At 38.2% G+C, this 21,119-nt stretch overlaps 1 protein-coding gene across 8 annotated transcripts in view; it reads left to right on the top strand.

Moving 5' to 3' along the window:
• Positions 1-21,119, top strand: part of LOC124608920 (sodium/potassium-transporting ATPase subunit alpha) — a 634,604-nt gene that overhangs the window by 526,479 nt on the left and 87,006 nt on the right. For 6 of the 8 annotated variants that reach the window (XM_047140031.1, XM_047140030.1, XM_047140028.1 and 3 more), the window contains 3 exons: positions 3,650-3,784; positions 4,466-4,669; positions 11,205-11,318. In XM_047140031.1, the coding sequence (XP_046995987.1) occupies positions 3,650-3,784; positions 4,466-4,669; positions 11,205-11,318 (453 nt within the window). Of the gene's footprint in view, positions 1-3,649; positions 3,785-4,465; positions 4,670-10,513; positions 10,628-11,204; positions 11,319-21,119 lie in introns of all 8 variants that reach the window. The other 2 variants (XM_047140033.1, XM_047140027.1) reach the window with 1 other exon arrangement.

A 21,119-nucleotide genomic window follows, 5' to 3' on the forward strand; every position in this document is an offset into this window, starting at 1 on the left:
CAGTAGTTTTCCAGAGATGATGAAGTCACGAGCAATGGAAGCATCCAATGTGAAAATCATTCTGACCGCCTTTTTTGACTCCAGTGACGTTGTCCATCATGAGTACGCCCCCAGACGGTACTAATGTCAATAAGGAGTACTACCAAGAGGTTCTGCGTCGCCTTAGTGAAGAAGTGAGACGCAAATGGCTGGACTTTTGGGCAGCGACCGGTTAACATCTTCACCATGATAAAGCACCCGCTAATCGTTTTGGTGAAACACAACACGACTGTGGTTTGTCAACCTCCCTATTTCCTTGACCTAGTACCGAGTGACCTCCGGCTTTTCCCTGAACTGAAAAATCTCTGAAAGGGACCACATTTCAGAACAGGAAAGGCATCATGCAGAATTCGACGGAGCAGCTGCCACCATATCAAAAGAGGTTTATCCAGAGATGCTTCAAGCAGTGGTTGAGATAGATATGTAGAAGCTGACATGAATTACTTTGAAGGTGACTAGTGTCAAACAGTTATATTTGAATAAAGACCGATTTTGTAAATAAAAGTCGGATTCTTTTTTGAATAGCCCTCGTATGTTTAGAGTTATCGTACTGACAGTTGTGAAACGCATAGACATGTTCTGCATGCTACGCCGAATCTGTATTTGGCACTCTATGCGCCCTAGCAATTTGTTGCCTGTACATTTCGAGACAATTTCTTGGTTAGGTTAGGTTAGAGTTTTCGTTGTAGCACTGTCTGACAAAAACAATATGGTATGAAAACAATGTAACAGTTCTTTCTGCAGCAGTAATTTGCACATTGTTTAACTACGACGTGCTTTTTTCTTGACTATCATGTTTCTAGGTAACTGCAACCAGATCATTGTTTTCGCTCGTTATCGTCGCTGTGTTACTTCTCAAGTATTCCTCCCATTCGTATTGTATGTACAGTGCTCCTTTTCAATCAACTAATTAGCGTTTCTCAAAGTACCTCCTTGGGCAGATGTGGTCAGTTGTAGGGCTTTTGTGTGTCTGTAAGCAATTATGGCACTCGATCTCAATAAATTCTGATTTTCAATTTTTTGGGCGAGAAGGTAATTAACGGAGAATGAAAAAGTAATCGACCGAGTCATGTCACATCCGTTTTTCATTCGAGCCGAGATGGGGAGAGGAGACTTTCAACGTTGACGACGAGTCCCTGGTCGGTTTGGAAGGCAGCGCCTATTCTGTTGGATTCACTAACCATTCCATTTATCATCAACTAACACATAATCATAAGTATCTAGTACTCTGTAAAAATGCAACGTAAGAATATCTGTTAAAATGTCCTGTATCTTGTATCAAAGGATCGCTCTTAAAATCTAGTACCATCACATACTATGTTCTTATTTCAGTGTCGACGTTTGGCTTCATTGTGAATAAGGGGGTGATCTTATTAAGTGAAAATACGTCTTTTATATCAGTCTAATTTCATACGTTTCACTACGTCCTTTGCTCCACTTAAAAGAGATTTTCTAAATTTTGCGATATCATTTTAGAAAGCGTTTTGGTAGAGAATATAAGGTGACACTGGAGCCGCAGAACAAACATATGCATCGTGGTTTGTGTTGATTATTAATATACACGTATCAACAAAAATTTTGCATCACCCTGGTAAAAAATATAAAAAAAATGAAAATGAGCGTATGGCATCGTTGGCCGCGAGGCCCCTATTCGAGGAAGTTCGGCCGCCAGGTGCAAGTCTTATTTCATTCGACGCCACATTGGGTGACCTGCGCGCCGGTGATGAGAATGAAATGATGATGATGACAACATAGCACCCAGTCCCCGAGCGTAGAACTTCTCCGCCCCGGTCGGGAATCGAACCCGGGCCCGCTTGCAGGGGAGGCGAGATACGGTAGTACCCAGCTAAACAGGCGGACACAACCCTGGTAGATCGTGCAGCTGTGTTACTATTGTGACTGTTAGTGTCAATCATAAGGTCACCCCTGTGTTGTCGTGCAGACATGGGATCGGTTCCAATTGAGATGTAGTATTGAGGATTTACACCGCACAGGACGTCTACGTCCAGAAGGTGCACAGGATGACAGATTTCTACGGCCTTTGAGTTAAAAGAATCACGGGCTGAGTGTTCCAGAACCGAATTTGGCGTTCGATGAGGCTGCAGGACGCCATGTATCGCATAACTGTCAGGAGACGATTGTATGATGCGAACCTCCATTCCCGTTGACCATGGCGAACGCTACGCCGTAACGACAACACCATGGAGTCTGTTACCGATAGGCAAGAAATCATACAGAATGGATTCCCCAGGATTGGCGTCGGGTGTTATTTACGGACGGAACTCCGATCTGTTTCTACCGTGATTATCACAGACAACGTGTTTGGAGACAACTCCGTAATATCCAACGCCTCCAACAGTGTTCCCCATGTGCTACAAGATGGTGATGGAGTGATGTTCTGGGGTGGCATGACATGTGGCCTCTTGTAGTTCCTGAGGGCAATCTCACTGGTCTATGGTACAGAGGCGAGATTTTGCAACCAATAGTGGGACAGGTATCTACAACGTTTTGGTAACAATTTCATCTTGATGACTATGCTCATCGTAGTGCCCTTGTGAATACATTCCTTCAGCATGCAAGGATCGTTAGAATGGGTTGAGAAACAGACGACTTAAACATTATTTTATCTGTACGCACTGCAAATGAATATATATACACACACCTCAGAGCCAGTTTTTGCTTTCTGTGACTTGAATTTCCAAATAAAGGGGTGATGCAAAACTCTTGTTCTGTGTGTATAAAACAAAATGTGTTGTACATTACAGGTTTTATTCCCACGAGCATGTCGACATGATTTGCAATAATGAATTTTACAAATGTGCGGCACAGTAGCAGACTTTACATCGTGTGCAGTGTCGACACCGACCCTAAAATAAGACTGGAAAATCATGTATGCACCTACGCAATGTCTGAAAAAGTATTACCCACAAACAAAACTCTACGAATGTTGAAATAGCCGTTTTCAGCGGTATACTTGCTGGCTATTAACACCATTAATCGACTTTACTGTAACAATTTCGGTTATAGATCATCAGTAAAAGTATATTATTTAGCACTTTACGCGTAAAATCATTTAAAAATATTAGCTAATCTTAATCTCTGAAACTGTCAACTAACGAGGACTCCAGCAGGGTTTTAAAAGTATGACTTTCTATCACTTTTGATATTTTGACAAAAGCGAAGGTTTACGGAATGTTCAATCTATGAGACGAGTGTATCTCTTTCGTTTTGGTAAGAACTTTGGCTTGTTGTGAAGAGTTTACTAATATTTATCGGAAATTCAGTTGTGATCGTTTGTAGCAAATCAAAGACTTAAATTTCCCTCTAATAAATCAGAGCGATATGAAATTCGCTTTGGTACACAGATAGACTTTTTTTTTAGTAATTTGTGCATTAAACAAGGAACGTTCACAATGGTAATTTTCGCAGCATTATGTTTGGTTAAGTACTTTACATCAGTAATTTGCCTTTTCCTTTTTCCAAAAGAAAGCTGTAGGAAGATACCAAATCGTATGAAAAGACAATTTTTAAATTAGTTACTTGTTTGCCAGATGTATGATGTCTATAGTCGTGTACAAATTTGTATTTAAAATATTCCTTTTACTTACAGTCCCGGCGGAAAGAACCATCAGCAAAGAAGAAGAAAGCAGATAACTTAGATGATTTGAAACAAGAGTTAGATATCGATTTCCACAAGATTTCACCAGAAGAGCTCTATGCACGTTTCAGCACAAATCCAGAAACTGTAAGTATCTGCATTACACATCTGTGCCATTTGAAGATAAAAGTGGAAAATCTGTGACACGATAGGCATTGTGAAAGCATAAATTCTCAATTCTTCTCTTGCCTGTAACTTTGCTACTGAATAACATTAATTTCTGTCTCAGTAATTTATTTATCCAAGGATTATTTTTACAATGATGTATGTCGTCAGGAGAGGAATTCGTGGTGGTGTCAGCTTGATACAAGGAAAGAAAAGTGAAATAAACAGCCACATGAATGTATATGTGCTCAGTATGAACAGGCAGAGCATAAATTTCTATCCTCATAAATCTGGGGCCTTTGTCTTAAAAAAATGAACTCTCTCAGTTGGTTATACCTAACATATTGTGAATTCATTTACAGATTGTATTTCACATCGAACTTTTCAGAAGTTAATGTGTGTGTGATTGCTCATTTATTTAGTGAAGTGATTCTATTGAGAAATTATTTGTATAGAGAATTTGGTTCTTAGCGGAGATGATGAAACTTTATATACTGATAAAGGTTTAATTGTTAAATTTCAAAAACATGTGAAACAGTCTCTGGTTGCTGGTATATAATCGTTAGCCTGCCCTTAGTGATTGTTGAGGGACAGATTCTTATACAGCCTGTGATTTATTTGCTCTTTAATGACACAAAATTAAACTGCATTTTCTCATTGCAGGGTCTAACACATGCAAAAGCAAAGGAAGTTCTTGAACGTGATGGACCAAATGCTCTCACACCTCCAAAGCAAACACCTGAATGGGTGAAGTTTTGTAAGAACTTATTTGGAGGCTTTGCCTTGCTGCTGTGGATAGGAGCAATTTTATGCTTCATTGCTTATTCCATCTTAGCAAGTACTGTAGAGGAACCTTCAGACGATAATGTAAGTGTTTTTGTATTTGGTTGTCTGTCTCGTTGTATTTTGTCTATGATTGATACATTTTTCCAACTCAGTATTCATATAATGATGTAGGTCTCTCTTTGATGCAGTCCTAAATATAATTTGTCATAGCTACATGGCTAATAACTGCTTATAAAAATAACCTAATGTCTTGAAATGTCCAATTAAAAAATAAGTAATAGGGCATTATATGTTATTCCAACTCGATTGCTAAGGCCCATGTGACAAACGTATTAGAAATTTTATGTCTAGTGAGTAATGGCTTGTATGTAACTTTTCAGAGGTTGAATTCAGTTAGTGGGAACCTGCAGTTTGTCTAACTTTCATAAATGCTGTATTCAACACTTTTTTGTCTTTAAATCATCTATAGTAAAAGTGGCTACACACGTGCTTGGCAAGCACACTGTCACTTTGCTCAAATAAGTGCAAATACCTTGTGCTTCTACACAGCTCAAGCATGCTTGTACAGTCATCAGTTTGGTGACCAGAATATGTCAAGCTCAGGGAGGAATGTGTAATTGTGTAGTAAAGAGTGGTTACAGAAATGAAAATCATATTCATGTATTAGTAACTTTCTCATTTAACTGAAGATATATCGTCATGATTGTCATAATTACCTCAAGATGAATGAAAAAACACTTTCATGACATAGTTATCTCAAGATAAATGAAGAAACATAATTGTATTTTCTTCCACTTGTTACACCTTTGATTAGAAAGCAGCATACACTCATGAGAGAGGCTGTAACACCACTGTGAATCTCCTGCCCATTCATGAACCAAAACAAACTGAAATACTGTAACACTGGTTTATAAATACAGAGGTGACAAACAGTCATGGTATACCTCCCAATAATTTGTCAGACCTCCTTTTGCCTGGTGTAGAGCAGCAACTCGATGTGGCATCTCAACAAGTCACTTAAAGTCCAAATGTTGCTGGTGAAGGATTTTGTGCATGAACTGACCTCTCAATGATGCCCCGTAAATTTTTGATGATTCATGTCGGGCAATCTGGGTAGCCAAATTACTCGCTCGTATTGTCCAGAAACTAATCGTGTACAACTGTGGCTTATTGACAAGACACATTGTCATCCATAAAAATTCAATCACTATTTTGGAACATGAAGTCCATGAATGGCTGCAAATGGTCTCCAAGTTGCCGAATGTAACAATTTCGAGTTAATGATTGGTTCAGCTCAAACAGAGGATGCAGTCCATTACATGTAAACACAGCCCACACCATTATGGGGCCACGGGGCCTTGTTGACAACTTGGATCCGTGGCTCCATGGGGTCTGCACCACTCTTGAACACTACCGTCTGCTCTTGTCAACCGGAATTGGGATTCACCTGACCAGGCTATGGTTTTTCAATCATCTAGGGTCCAACCAATACGATCTTCAGCTCAGGAGTGGCATCGCAGGCAATATGCTGTTAGCAAAGGCATTTGCTTTGGTGGTCTGCTACCGTAGTCCATTAATGTCAGATTTGGCTTCTCTGTACTAATGGGTACGTTCAGTGTATGTCTCACATAGATTTCTGCTGTTATTTCACACAGTGTTGCTTGTCAGTTAGCACTGACAACTTTCTCCAAGCACCACTGCTGTTTGTTGTTAAGTGAAGGCTCTTGGCTACTTTGTTGTCTGTTGTGAGAGGTAATGCATGAAATTGACAGGTGATCTTGGAATATTGAATTCTGTAACGGTTTCTGAAATGAAATTTCCTCGCCATCTGTGCATGTCACCATCCTATGACTTTCGTCACGTCAGTGTATTTCGTCACTACCAGCCCCTGTCTTGCAGCTGCTTTCCAGCTTTCTTTTCTCTATTCTGAAACTGGTTCTTAATGAATTTATCTTTTTGTTATTGTTCCTCTGGTTGCTGCAGGCTCTAATGCTTTATACTTTGCAAGAAGTACTTCTTATGTAGCATCTCTCTGTTCTTTGTTGTGGTATTTTTCACATTTAATATTCCTTAAGTGTGGATGCATTTCATAGGTACAAATAGACTCCTCCAACAGTTGGTGATTGATATTTCTGAGATCACACGTGCTGGCCACAGAAACGTAGTATGATGTTCATGCAGATACTGTCTCAGAAATGATATATGCTTGCACAAGCCTCTCTATTCTTCGTACACACCCTCAAGCATGCTCAAGTTTCATTGCTTGCATAAGCATGCATAATCACAATTTTTATCAAGCATCAAGCTGCGTGTACAGTCCTGATGCTTGCATCACAAATTTATCCTACAGAGGGTGAAGCATGCATGTGCATGCATACAAGCATGCAGCTACGTGTGTAGCCAACTTAATACAACTCTCAGCTGTGGTCTTTCCTCACCCAGTACTGCATATCAAAACTAACATAATGGACTCTAATTTATTAAGTGAAGCAGTTACTGGTGTGTACTTTAAAAAGGCCAGTTAAAGAGCAGTAGAATCAGTCAAGGGTAGACCATTAATATGCCATAGTGAATGTGGAAATTGCTGCATCCACTATCCTATAATGCCATTATGTAAACTGGTCAGGCATTATCATGTGGCAGATAACCAACACAAACAATTTAGGGAAAGGCCAATCCCTCGCTTGCAAATAAAGAATAATAAAAGTAATATAATAAAATTTGTTTTGCTGTGGTTGAATCTTTAAATTGACAAATTGTGTGTGTCACTCCTGATGATGCCATTTGGTTTCAAGATCAGATTCGAGTAACAAGGGTTGGTCATCTGTGATAACATCTTGAAAATAACCTTTGTTTGTTTCAGTGTGCTTCAGGAGAGACACAGCCATCCAGTGTTCTATGTAGTTTTGATGTTGTTTTTGTCTTTAAGTAACTTTTTTTCATTTGTTCTTTACACATTTTTTTGTCACTCATCCTCAGGGCCGATTGTATAAACAGTTTTTATCTTAGGTCAGAAAATGAACTCTGTTCAGGACTGTGCTCTGTTGTATAACACTAAACTTCAGTCCACAAAAGCAGGTTTAATTTTGATCTAAATTAGTGTGAAAAAGCTTGACAACATCGCTAAAATCAGCTGCCGCCACAATTACCTCACTTCAACTGCAGATACTGATTGCACATCATAAATACACAGTATTTATTATCAGAGGTGTGGTGTAGGAAAGGGGCACGAAAATAAGCAGAAGTTTTGTGATCTTCACATTTCTCCCCAGCCAAAAAAGATTTTATACTGGAAATTGTATTGGGTCATCATAAAAACATGCTGGAATTTAAAAAAAACTGAAAATGTGATTACGGCTCCCAAAGAAAAGGCGAAGAATTCACTGAATGTAAGGACAAACTGTGGCTGGAAGTGTTTGAAAATTTGTTACGTCATTATTAAGAAAAGGTGAGGAACCATTTGCATATGATAGAGTGAAATTTTAAGCCTTACTTTACAATTATTATATTTCATCCCTATGTTATTACCTGTCTTGTGTAAACTGGAGCAAAAAAAGTGTCCAAACTTTTCAAAACTGGAAGCGGTAATTTCATCAGGCCTATGGTTCAGAAAAATAGACAGAAGCTAATTGCAGGCCTGGAGCCAGAATTTATACCTATTACCAGCCCTTAAAAGAATGCAGGTTTTCAGCCCGAATTTGTATGCAGTGTTTTGTTTACATTTTAATAGGCTCCAATAAATTTTTTGAAACAGATTTGATACTTAAACTTCTCAGTATTTTCCACATTAACAAACCTTGCCAGTGGGGAAAGTGTAAAAAATTAAAAGACCTGCTGTGGGATTGAACCTGACATCTTGCGAACTGCGTTCGATGACGTTGCCACTGAGCCCCTGCCTTACAATTAGAAGTTGACTTATGTTTGTGCACTACTAGTCATGTTCATCAGCCTGCATGCAGTTTATATGATAGCTCCACTTGAGCAATAAAATTATGCCTCAGAGTTGATCCTACATCACTGTGATATAATTTGAGATTTAAACAGTGCAGATTTTGGAGTTCAGCTTGATTGGAGGTCATTTTCTGTGTCAAATTAAGATTAACGGCTTTATAGAATTGGCTCCAAGTGTGTACACAGCATTTGGCATGTTTGTACGTGTTCAGTTAATTCACATTCAGTATTTTAATTACTCATCCAAAATTGATATTGTGATATTCTATGTATGAGTGGTAACTTTTACAGTGCAGATGTGTGAAAGATAGTCCACTTTTACTGTTTTCGTTCAGTGTAAAATGGAATGAGATTTTTGGATAATGCCATTCGTAGACATGAAATGTTACTTTTTTGTTTGAGATACAGTGCTGCTTCAGTGAGTAACTGATAATGATAAAAAATATATTTTTTTAATGGCTCAATATAGTAAGGTCACTGTGTAGGCATATCAATGCAGTGAATTATTCCTACATGATAATATATTGTTAACATGAATCATTGAACATGCAACCAACTACATAAATCATTCAATATACAATACTCCTTGTCTTTCGTTGTGGTAGTAAGTATAGTGTGTTTTATTGCCTTTAGTGCCATAGTGTTAAAGAGACTGTGACTATATACATGGGTAGTTGTCAAGTGTTAATCACCACCTCGAATAAACAAAATTGTGCATTAAAATTTTTGTTTGCTTGCAGTTACATGTCTTTAATTATGAATCACATTGAAATCTCCATGTCTCTGTAATGTAGCATGGTGCTGGAGCGGCAAACAACCAAATGATGCTGCTAGTTGATATGACTGAATCATTTTGTTTTGTCTGCCCTAGTGACATGGTGCAGGAATTTCAGTGCATACCAGAACTGCAAGACTTGACTTGTAAACAAACGAAAACTTAATTACATAACTTCATTTTTTTAAAGTTGTGATTAAAACTTTGACTACCTTCTGTACAGAAGGTAATGAAACTGGTTATATTTGTGACATTTAAAACTTTCCTGGTGTCGTACAGTTAGTTGCATAAAATTTCAAGAGAACTGCTGGATGTCTGCAACTTGTTGTCTGGGCAGCAAGCTGGAGACATCCAGCAGTACTCCTGAAATTTTATTGAATGGGGTAGATTCTGCTTCATGATTTAATCTGAATAGAGTCAACCTTTTCTTGTTTTACAATGTTAAAGATTCTATAGCTACTCTATTTCAATAATGAGAGTGTCTCGTGTGGTAATAATGAGTGGGAATAAATTTTAAGTAAAAAATTGAAATAGTAGAAACTGATACTAAATAGCATAAAAAATTGGTCACCTTAGCTTGTGCTATAGGCGTATCATAGAATATAAGATATTTGTGGAATTAACCTGTAGTATGATGGAATAGCAGTTTTAGTTTCATATTGTTGAGTGTTTCATGTTTGTGTTGTGTGTAAAAAATATGTAGAAGTGCTAGTGCCTTATTTATTTTGGGGCGTGCAAAATACTTCAATATTTACCTAAAATATCCACTAACACTACTAACATTTTAACCTTTGTAGTGACTAACAAAACTACAGCAATGTGGAAAATGGCTACACTCATCCATGTAGGAAGCAAGGAATAGAGCACTCAGAGCAAACAGCTGTGTTTTGTTCTGTGTAATCTACTCACCATTTGTTGCCCGAAAGTGTAAAATGAGTGGCCATCTTTCTTCTGTTACTCTACTGTTTCTATTGTATGTTACAATTGATAATTAAATATTACTGTCTTTCTCACTTATGCAGAACTTCCTTGTGGTCTAGTTTCCACTGTATTTATGTAAGCTACAGTTGTGTGTTTTAAACACTTGTCTGTTGTTTTGTAGAAAACACAGCTTAGAAATAGCTTTCATCTAATCCCTCTGAACCATTGAAATTAACTAAATTTCTGTGTGATTTTTCTCACCCAATCAACTCTTGCAGTTATTTTTGGGTGTAGTCTTATCAGCAGTAGTGATTGTGACGGGCTGCTTCTCATATTATCAAGAAGCCAAGTCCTCGGCGATCATGGAATCATTTAAACACATGGTCCCGCAGGTAAGCGGGGATAACCCGTGCATCCAGTGAATGTTCCCACCCTTGCTGCTTTAAATAGATCATATTGCACTTGTACCACTTTATGTTGCCAGCAGGAATGGGATGTTGTAGACATTTAGTGTATAGCCAGTGTTAGAGAAGAAGCTGTTGCCAGAAACTCAGATAAGTTGCTCTCATACTTGCCATACAAAGAAATGGCAGTGGTTCCTGAAAGCAGGTAATCTTGCTTCATTATTGCTATTCACCTTCAAGTGACTCACTCAGTGCTAAGTCACACTGTAAATAGTTCGTGTCCTGACAGGAATGAGATGCAGAACTTCAGAAATAATGTGACAGCTGATGCTTCTCTTAGAGAATGCCAGTATTCTCCCCAAAACTTCCTATGCTGTCTTCCCAGAATTCCTTAGGCTGCTGTATTCCCAGTGCTTATTGTGATATGTGTAGTGCAAATTAATGTGTGTACCCTTTTATATGTATATGTGTGTGTCTGCCTTGTACAAGCTTGTGCTCGTCCAGAGACCGGAAATCGTACGTATTAATTATTGCATAACCTTTCAACTGAGAATCACACTTTCAGTTGTACCTGGGTATTGTGCTGGCTGCGGTGGTTATCATCACTGGCATCTTCTCGTATTATCAGGAAAGCAAGAGTTCTAAAATTATGGATTCTTTCAAAAACATGGTTCCTCAGGTAATTATCTATACATATATTTTTGAAATAAGAATTTGATTTTTAATTTTATTCTAAAAATGAGGCATGTGATCTTCATTCATTTAAGACAAAAGTTTAAAGTGTAAATAAGCATATAGTTGACACTGTTAAATACTGGTTAAAGGCCAGACGGTCTATTATATTTAAGATTAAGTGCTCTGCCACATCTGTTCTTTTCTTCAAAATATTATTTATTTATTTGTATATTTGACACCCATATCATCATACAGAGGGGTCCAGAAAAATGAAGACACCCTTTAATAGCCAATATCAGTGGAACAAAATGACATACTGGTACAGTTCTTGCAGGTTGGAGGGGGGGGGGGGGGGGGAGGTTATTTTATGTGTTCAAAGTGACTCCCATTAACAGCAGTCAATGAAGCTGAACTGTTAACTGAACTGTAGCCACCAGTGGTGCTGGTGTGATAGCCGCATAGGACACCTTGATGGTTTCACGTAGCTCGCTAAATGCAGCAGGTTTCTGTTGATAAACTTCATTTTTCAAGATCCTCTGTAGGTAGAAGTCAAGAGGTGCAAGGTCTGGAGATTGTGGTGGGTACTCAACAGCTTCTCTTCAACCTATTCATTGTTCAGGTAGATTTTCATCCAAGTAGGCTCTGACATCTCTTTGAACACATCTCCGTTGTCAGTAAAATCTTTCATTTCCGAACGTCTCTTGGATGGCAGGTAAAATCGATGTTTGCAGCATATGAAGCTACACCTCACCAGTTACAGTACCTTCAAAGAGGAATGGGCCAATCAAATTGTGTGGTGCCAGATCACACCATACATTAACACTCGATAGGTTAATGTGAGACCAGATAACCATCCCTACAAACCATTCATCCACTTGTAGCATGCCTGCAAACCACTCGCAGTAGTCCATCCTTCGATCCATGTCGTCCTTGTTCATAGTGTGCAGCAATGTTGGATTGTAAACTTTCCACTTTGCAGCCTTCAGAATTCATCATACACTTGATCAGCTTAACGCGCTTCCATGTGCACCCTGCTTCACAGATTTTTGAGGTGACGTAGTAAAATGTTGCAACACAGCAGCTCTGGAAGCTGGACTTCTTGATGTTTCTGGTCAGCCAGACCTTTCCTTATGCACATTCTGAACAGTACCGTCAGCTTCAAATGCATCCCGAATACTATAAATTATTGTATGTGTTGATGGCAGAGTTTTGCACGCATTACACCATTGCCGTTGCACCTCCATCGTGTTTTCGTACTTCCAGTACCACTTCAATATAGCCTTGGGGTACTGAAATGACAATCTTACTTCATTCATTGCTATACTGTCGCGCTGGAAAACACACGCCAAAATATGTTTAGGAAACAATGGAGTATGCTACCGTGGCAAAAAATATATCATTTTGTTTCAAAGATATTAACTATCAAAGAATGTTTACATTTTTCTTGATCTCATTTGTGCATACGACAGTAAGCATACGCTTAAGAAAAACTGTGATTTGCTGTCTATATCAGGAAACTAAAATTGTGAAGTTTGGTTAACAGAACACCCAATTGTACTCTGTTTTGTCTCTAGTCTGTCACTGTGATGAACACCACGATCAACATACAGACACACATGCCGATGAGCATTCAGAATTTTCTTGGTGTGAAAAAAGGATCATATTCAGCAGCTCGTAACTGTTAATTTAGGAAGAAATAAAATTTTAGTTTTATCCTGTATGCGTCAGAGATGTAGATTTATATTTTTATAAGGTTTGGAATGTTGGCATATTATCTAGATGTTTGCAAACTGTGTTAACAGTAAAGGTTAAGTTCTTGACAGATCTGCACCTGTGCAAAGATGCCCATTTGCTTCAGTGCCAAAAATGATTTTGAACATAGTGCAGTTATCTACAGAAGTGAATCTTGATTTAAACAACATTTAATGCACTGACACTTTTTGTTGCCAGTGGAAAGCCAGTTAATAGCAACAGTGGTCAATAGCTGCATATGCCTTGTGAACAATGGTTTGATATATTCTTACTCTAAAGAATATCATTGTTGTATCAGGAAGTCGTCAATGTTACTGAATATTGTTTAGTAATGGTTAACTGCAATACTATCAGGACCGTGGTATATTACAACTTTTCCATTTTCCATTAGTGTTTCTCATTTCTACAGTAGTTATTGCATACAGAAAAGAGGCTTTAATCATTTGGAATTTTACATAATTTCCTGAATCATATTTATTTTTAATTAAATTTCGTAATTTATTCATCCAGATTTGCTTCATTTAGCTATTCCTAATTTTGATGTCTTATTGGTTAAATTTTATACTATTATTATTTTTACTTCTAAATATACCTGTGGCATCTTATGCATGTTTGACAGCTCTTTTTATGTTAAAATATCAGAGTTTTGTTTATTTATTATGCTTTATGTTGTCCAATCACTTGCCTGAAATTGTATTTCATCAGCTGGGACTACAGTATCATAGCAGTGCTCAAAACAAATTTAAAAGAAATGGTTAAATTTTTTGTGCAGATTGGTGTGAGACAACACACGCGCGCGCGCGCACACACACACACACACACACACACACACACACACACACACACAATATCCTTATTTTATCTCCATTTGTTACTGTTCATATTAAATAGTTGATTCTACAATTTGTTTAATGTACATTTTTACTACAACTATTACCCCAGTAATAGTTGTAGTATAAATGTCCTTTAAACAACTTGTAGAATCAGCTATGTAATAAGATCAGTAACTACTACTCTTCCCAGACATGGCGTTGTGCCAGTCTTGGGTGGAAGAGGAGTGTGGTTGCTTTCACCATCATATCTCCCTTCGTATTTCATCTTATAAATAAGTAGTGGTCAGTCCTAGTAATCAATGATTCATCATAAATCCATAATTGAGCATTATGATAATTAATAACTTGATTACAACCTGTGAAGGCTATACAACATTCTGAGATAAGTAGAAGGTGCACTTTGATCGAAAGCTGAAACTGAGTTGCACTCAGTAGCTGATTGGCAGATAGATAGATAGAGAGAGAGAGAGAGAGAGAGAGAGAGAGAGAGGAGAAGACTGCAGATGGTGGCTAAATATACAATGAGTATTGCAGTAAGATAGATTATACATTAAGAAAACATGCAGGTATGAGAGTGAGACAACAGAAAATACTCTTCCATTTTCTATAGTAATATGGTGGTAGTACCAGCAGTTTTACGCATTTAGAGATCAGCATGACCTACAATACAGAGGCAGAAGAGGGGGTGGGTATGTTGAAGTAGACCAGATAAGAAGAGGGGAGGGAGAGCACATGGGGAAGGATACCAGTTGTTACCCACAGCCTACTATGCTACATCCAATTCTCCACTGATTCTTCACAATTCTTCTTCTTTTCTTCATTTCCCAGTTGGTATTGTGCTTGCCTTTGGTGAAGCCATCTTCCTCTAGACCAACATTCTCAGTGCCCATGATCTTGTTGCAATTGCACTTACCTGTACCAGATGAATTTTCATCCTCCTTTCATGTAACTGTAACAAACATGAAATTTCTTCTCTTTTGAAGATACCACCAGAATGTTTGCCATGTCATGCACACATGAATTACTCCTTCTGGTGCCACATTGTAAATGGGCGGTGTTGGGGAATACTTTCTAGTCCCGTAGAAACCTAAAATACCCGCATCTCCGTTAAGCCTCAAGAGGAACACAGTAATATACAATCTGGGCTCACAGTTTAGGATTGCCAACAACACCTCCAATTTAAAGTCCACCATGAATTACATGCCAAAATGTGTCTCCTAATACAGCTTGGTAGCATATGGATGCTGCATTTGCAGTGACAAGCCATCACTTGTGGTAGGCTGAGCGTCCTGGAGAGGTCTTCACAGACAGAAACTACCCTCCTTAGTTCAAAATAGATTTGTGTCCTATCGTCCATCAATCCTAACACACTTGCTGACCATTGGCAAAGAAATATTCCTTCACTTATCTTTCTGTACTGGGATGATTAAATCAGGTTCTCCACCAAGACATTGACTATCTTTTGATCCCTGAAATGAGGACTGTTGTCTTCAACACCATATGCCATGCACCCAACCTGCACAACATCCTTGATCTGTTCCTATACCTCTCCTGCATCTAACCCCTTCCCATGGGCTATGTCCCTGTGGAAGGCTCAGATGCAAGACTATCCCATTATCAGCCAACCACCTCTGTCTGCAGCAAAGTCATTAACTTTTCTTGCTCCACCGAAGACAAAGTAACACATGGAACAAGCAAAATTATATATAATAACACCTTTGCCACATCCACTTCAAATTTTTATGTGTGAATAAGGCCATCGATAAATCACCCACTATTTTGAATGGCCACAATCAAGCTGTGGCCATAGTCTGAGGATGTTGCGCAACATGAAGTGGTTGATTTCAACTGCAACTTCACAATCAGTGCCATTTTTAGTCTCTCCACCTCCATTAGTGTTCTGGACTGCACAGATTTGGTGGAGGGGGGCGGTACTCTCTACAATACACACTTCAGTTTCATGACCCTCTCCCTCTTTCCATTTTCAGTCTAAACTAGCCCACTGAATGAATTGGTTCAGCGCATTGGGGAGAATGGCATTGGAATGTATGGCCAATCTAATTTAGGTTATGCATGGTTGCCCTCGTCACTCTTTGGTTTTACATGATTGCTTGTTAAAATAGAGATTTTTTTTTTAATAAAATTGTTCCAATTCTAATGGCCTCACAGTGGACAGGAAGTTAATTCTTAAGTTTCTTTCCTTCTTTTCTAATATATACTGTGTAGGGATTATGTTGTAATGAAATTATTGACATTAGAGTAACTAATGAAGAGGCGTTGAATTGAAATGTGGGTAAAAGGTTGATATAAGACATCCTGAAGCATCAAAGAATAACTACTTTGGAAATGAATGGAAGTGTGGAGGCTAAAAATTGTAGAGGTAGAGCACAGCTTGATGTAGATGTACATTAAGGAGAGATGTTGCAGTAGTTACACAGAGATGGAGAGACTTGTACAGGATAGACTAGCATGGAGAGCTGCATCACACTAATCTTCGGCCTAAAGAACACACTAGACTTCAGGGCCTAAAATATTGTATGGAAACTTTAAGAAAAAAAATTGCAGCACATCATTGACTGCAATCAGAAAGTTGCAAGTGAATATGATAATGAATATTTTTACTATTAACCGGAAAAATGTGAAGAAAGAATGAATTCAAAGTCCGACACCCTCAATTCTAATTCTGTAGTAACAGGCAAAGTTTGGTGACTATCTGGAACAGCATTTGCTAACACACTTTGGTTCAATATTTGCTGAGATTAATCAGTTCTCAATATGTTCTGCAATCATTGGTGACAGTTGATGAGGCATTTTATGTTCTACAGTGATATTGATGAGGCAATCATACTGTGAACTCTGCTGCAAAGGTCATACAATATAGCTTTTACAAAATCCTTAAGAGTAATGTGTATCAGTTACATACACAATATTATTGTGTGTGTGTGTGTGTGTGTGTGTGTGTGTGTGTGTGTGTGTGTGTCACACATCATTGTTCGATAATTTTTGTAATGTACTGAAGAGATACGGAATGGATAGTGTCTTGAAAGGAGGATATAAGATGAACATCAACAAAAGCAAAATGAGGATAATGGAATGTAGTCGAATTAAGTCAGATGATACTGAGGGTATTAGATTAGGAAATGATACACTTAAAGTAGTAAAGGAGTTTTGCTATTTGGGGAGCAAAATAACTGATGATGGTCGAAGTAGAGAGGATATAAAATGTAGACTGGCAATGGCAAGGAAAGCGTTTCTGAAGAAGAGAAATTTGTTAACATCGAGTATGGATTTAAGTGTCAGGAAATCGTTTCTGAAAATATTTGTATGGAGTGTAGCCATGTATGGAAGCGAAACATGGACGATAAATAGTTTAGACAAGAAGAGAATAGAAGCTTTCGAAATGTGGTGCTACAGAAGAATGCTGAAGATTAGATGGGTAGATCACATAACTAATGAGGAGGTATTGAATAGAATTGGAGAGAAGAGAAGTTTGTGGCACAACTTGACTAGAAGAAGGAATCGGTTGGTAGGACATGTTCTGAGGCATCAAGGGATCACCAATTTAGTATTGGAGGGCAGCGTGGAGGGTAAAAATCGTAAAGGGAGACCAAGAGATGAATTCACCAAGCAGATTCAGAAGGATGTAGGTTGCAGTAGGTATTGGGAGATGAAGAAGCTTGCACAGGATAGAGTAGCATGGAGAGCTGCATCAAACCAGTCTCAGGACTGAAGACCACAACAACAACTGAAGAGATAATGTTAAAGTTATTGCACGTTCTTCAGCTGTAGCACAGCTCCCAATGCAGGGACAGGAGTGGGTTATAAATTCATTAATTTTTGAAAATGAAAGTATTATCTTTAACTGAAATATTTTTGGTATTTTTTTCAGTGTGCCCTCTTGCAACTGTTCGTTTTCTTAGTAGAAACTTATTCTGAATTTGTAATCAGTGAAAAGTGAAGTATGTAATTACATGAACTTTTTTTGCTTTTACCACTTCCTCGAGCCTGGCAATTTTCTTAAATTCTTCATAGTTTTACTCAAAGTTTTATTGTTCACCTTTTCATTTGTAATTTACTGTTTAAATTTAACTCCTCCTCTTCTCCTCCTGCTCCCTCTCTTCCCCCCCCCCCCCCCCCCCCCCTCCCTCCTCCCCAGCACTCCCACTTCCATTTACTGTTTTATTGTTCGCTCAAAGTATCGTGCACTTTATATTCTCATTTTTTACTAATTTATTCTTGATATTTTCCTTTGTTTGGAGACTGTTCTCCATTCTGTGGTATTTTGGTCCTATTGTATGCAGCATTTGTTCTCCTTTGTTTGTTTGTTTCTTTTTTACCTGCCATGTGCTGCCATTTTCATGTGGATTTTTATTTTGCACTTAAGATACAACATAATGATGCAGTTTCTGTTGCACACCTACTATGTTTGTACTGTGATTTAAATAATTGAAATTTTCATGTTTATAAAGTTTTCTTTCATGGACTCAACATACGCACACTCTACAATGACCTCATCAAACAAGGTGACTCGTAATCGCATGCTAGAATTACATTGGGGAGGATGGCATTTTAAATTCCTGTCTAGCCATTTTAATTTAATACTATATTGCACTGCCTGTGTTGTTCAGAAATACCGCAGGAACAGACACCACAGTAACTACAGCTATCATGAAATACATTAAATGTATCCACAGTGCTTGTTCCTTTGGACATGCAAGTGACTTTCAATTAAAATGTCTTCCCTGTACAGGAATATAGATAACGAATGCACGAGTGCAGGTTGTAGGCGTAGAGTTGACTACATAATGGAAAGTTGGGTCTGGCTGTGAGTCATGTTCAGATAGTATTATAGTAAAATCAAACAGTGGAAACTCCAGGTAGGAATATCAACAATGTAGGAAAAGATAGAATGCATTAAGACCTGAGATTATGGAGGTGGCAGCCGTGTGTGGATGAGGGGTGCTTGCTTGTGTATATGAATGGTTTGTGTGTGTGTGTGTGTGTGTGTGTGTGTGTGTGTGTGTGTGTGTGTGTGTGTGTGTTTGCTGATGAAGGCTGTGGCCGAAAGCTCTATGTAAGTGTCTTTTAATTGTGCCTGCCCACAGCTTAATGAGTCTTCTTTACTGTAAGTAGCAATCTCCTACTCCACCGCAAATTTTCATTTTCATCATTTCATTATACAGCTGATGATTCTCCATATTTGCAACTGTGAAAGCATTTCATGAATCTTAAGTTTTCCCAAATTGCATAAAGCAAGTACTAAAATTAAGATGGCTCCGTTGAAAAGTAAATGCGTAATTGCTTTTCCCACAGGAAGTTTAAGCTCCATCTCTAATAATTTTGTTGATGGTGTGTTAAACCCTAATCTTCCTTGTTTTCCCCTTAATGGCCTCATCGCCATTGGTATGGCAAATCTAAACTTCTTCCCTTCTGTCATCATCATCTATATTACATTTCATATTGCATTTTACAATAAGTGGAAAATAGTAATTTATGACATATTTGGTACCTCATGGTTTCACTGGAGATTATGTCATTGTGTTTAAACCCACACACATTACTATAACCTGTTTTACATTTTAGTAGAGAATCCACTTACCTAGTTTCTGTAATTTTTGGGTAGAATGATTGGCCCCATCAGAAGTGCAAATGGTGTCCGATTGTAACAAATAAGTATTCTTGCTGACACGTGGTGACTTACCTTCATTTCCTGTTGCTGTTGCTGCAAAACTGGGTGCTAATTTAGGTAAAGAATTTGGAGTGTATCTTTTTAATTGATATTTGTTGTGATGATGGTAATCTTTCCTGAAACAATGTTCACAACAATAAGAAACACATTTTAAAAATTACAATCTTGTATGTCACAGCCAAAACCGTGTTTAATAGTGGGATTAAATAGTACAGCAAACAGTGTGTTCCCACCTGCTGATTTCCATATTTCTTTCATCTTGCTTTTGTTACTGACAGTCCAAAAGATGTCCGTTGCATTTTTAGCCTTTTTGTTTTACTGTTATGTACAAAAGGCATTCAAAAAGTTTTGCACAGCCGTCTCTTAATTTTTTTTATTTTTTGCAGGAGGAGAATGAAATTTTTTGTGAATATTTGAAACATTTAGCTATACATTGTGCGTACTCAATGTAGCCCCCATCAGCTGTGACAGATCTGGCCCAACGTTCATTCCATGATGTAAATGCACTTTGGTAAAATTGTGAGGATTCACTTTTACACCATCGCTTGACACAGGAAATACGGTCTTTCTCATTATCAAATGTTTTACCATGCAGGTAGGTCTTCAGACGACCAAAGAGATAAAAAACAGTCCGAGCCAAGTCCGGATTGTAAGGAGGATGAGGAACAATTTTCCAATCCATTTTCCTGATTTTCTCCTATGTCATCAGGGCTGTATGGGGTTTAGCATTCTCATGGCGTAGTCTGATGATGTGACCCTGAAGCTGTGGTCTGTTGGTTTTGATGGCATGTCGCAGATTGTCCGATGACAAACAGTAATGGTCCTAGTTAATTGTGGAGCCAGGTGCCAAAAAGTCAATGAAAATGACACCAAACTGATCCCAGAAGGAGGCCATCACCTTTCATCCTGCTGTTCATGCTGTGCTTCTTTAAACCTCTGCAACCATCGCTGGATACTGCTGTGATCCACTGTGTCCTCCCCGTAAACTGGGAGCAACTTCCTGTCAATCGATGTGGCAAAGTCATTGCCGGTCTTGAAGAGGAACTCCATCACTGACCGTTGTAGCAACCTGACATCTACTTCACGGTCCAGTATGGCTCACCTGTAAATAAAAGAGAATACTTTTATATACTAACTTATTAGCTAAATGTTACAAGTATGTTCACAAAAAATTTAGTTCTCCTCCTGCAAAAAATAAAAAAATTAGAGACGACTGTGCAAAACTTTTTGAATGCCCTTTGTATCTCTCAACTTCATCAGAAAACTTTCCTCGTAGATGTCTCTACTCTGGACGCACCACCCTTGGCTCTCGGATCAATGGGAACTGATGACTTTGTTTGGTTCCTTCACCCCGTCCCCATTACCTACCTACCAACCAACCAACAAACAATCAATGTGTGTTTCATTCCAGTTAAAGATATGTTTTCAGTTTTGTGAAAAACTACTTCTTCATGTAACTGACAGCTAAAAATTTCTTCATGTAACCGACAGCTAAAAGTTTAATTATAGTTTTTTACATAAATTTAAACGA

The sequence above is a fragment of the Schistocerca americana genome, chromosome 1 (assembly GCF_021461395.2).
Source record: "Schistocerca americana isolate TAMUIC-IGC-003095 chromosome 1, iqSchAmer2.1, whole genome shotgun sequence".
Classification (NCBI taxonomy): domain Eukaryota; kingdom Metazoa; phylum Arthropoda; class Insecta; order Orthoptera; family Acrididae; genus Schistocerca; species Schistocerca americana.